This window comes from Oryzias melastigma, linkage group LG24, assembly GCF_002922805.2.
Source record: "Oryzias melastigma strain HK-1 linkage group LG24, ASM292280v2, whole genome shotgun sequence".
Taxonomy (NCBI): Eukaryota; Metazoa; Chordata; class Actinopteri; order Beloniformes; family Adrianichthyidae; genus Oryzias; species Oryzias melastigma.
The window spans coordinates 5,495,524-5,496,657 of NC_050535.1; the positions used below are offsets into that span (position 1 = coordinate 5,495,524).

The 1,134-nt window shown below is 40.2% G+C and overlaps 1 protein-coding gene across 10 annotated transcripts in view; it reads left to right on the plus strand.

The window, feature by feature from the left end:
* The first annotated feature begins 509 nt into the window (after positions 1–509).
* Positions 510–1,134, plus strand: part of gphnb (gephyrin b) — a 110,951-nt gene continuing 110,326 nt past the window's right edge. For all 10 annotated transcript variants that reach the window (XM_036210386.1, XM_036210387.1, XM_036210389.1 and 7 more), the window contains exon 1: positions 510–1,095. In XM_036210386.1, coding sequence (XP_036066279.1) covers positions 1,032–1,095 — 64 coding nt within the window. In that variant the 5' untranslated portion in view covers positions 510–1,031. The remainder of the gene's footprint in view (positions 1,096–1,134) is intronic.

Sequence of the window (1,134 nt, forward strand, 5' to 3'; positions counted from 1 at the left end):
ATATCGTATAAGACGTATCACGATATATATCGTATGAAACATATATTGCAATATATATCGTATAAGACATATATCGTGATATATATCGTATAAGACATATCACGATATATATCGTATAAGACATATATCACAATATATTGTATAAGACATATATTGCGATATATATCGTATAAGACTTATCACGATATATATCGCATAAGACGTATCGCGATATATATCGAATAAGACATATATCGCGATATATATCGTATTGTAAGATCTCATCGTTAGATTCTTGCCCTGATAATCGGTATAACTTTAAGTGTTTATCAGGTGCAAAATGCCACACATTATTGGAAATTGTGGAAATAATTATAGATTTTTAATCATTTTAAAGACTCCACTGGTACTATTAATGATGTATATTGATAGAATAACAGTAGATGAGCTTATTTTTGTTAGAATAATGTAGAAATTGTGCATTGTGAAAGCAGGCATCCTATAAATAGCAGCTTGATGCCTGTTTTGCCCAGGGATATGTGGTTGCATTTTTACAGGTTATGGTTTTCTTTGATGGAGAAGCCAACACTCCTGTGTGCTGCTGCGGTTCTTTGGGGGTCTTCTTTGATCTGATGAATAGAGAGAATGGAGAGATTGGGGTGAATTTGACGAAAAAGTCTAAAAATGGCTCCAGATGCATGAAGAAAACGTGCTGGATGTTTTAAAAAGCTCTCTCAGAATGAAATGCTCTTCATAACAATTAATCAAGGCTCCACACTACTACATGGCAGACGTCCAGCAGCAGGAGTGTGTGCAGGTTTTTTTTATTTTTTTTTTAACCAGCCCCACATCCAGCCTGCTTCTTCCTCTCCGTGTGATGATCACTCGGCTTTCTACTCGCCTCGTCTGGCTGGTTCTTGCCGTATCCCAGCCCTCCTCCTCCTGTTTCTCCTCCTCTTCCTCATCCTCCCCTCCCTCTCTCCTCCAAGTTCGATGCGATCGGCTCTGGGCCCTGCCGTGAGTTCTCGGTGCGGGCGACAGCGCTGCTGAACATGGCGTCAGACGGGATGATTTTAACGAACCACGACCACCAAATCAGGGTTGGAGTCCTGACAGGTAAACGATTCCTTCATGCTTTTGGGGCTTGGATCAGTC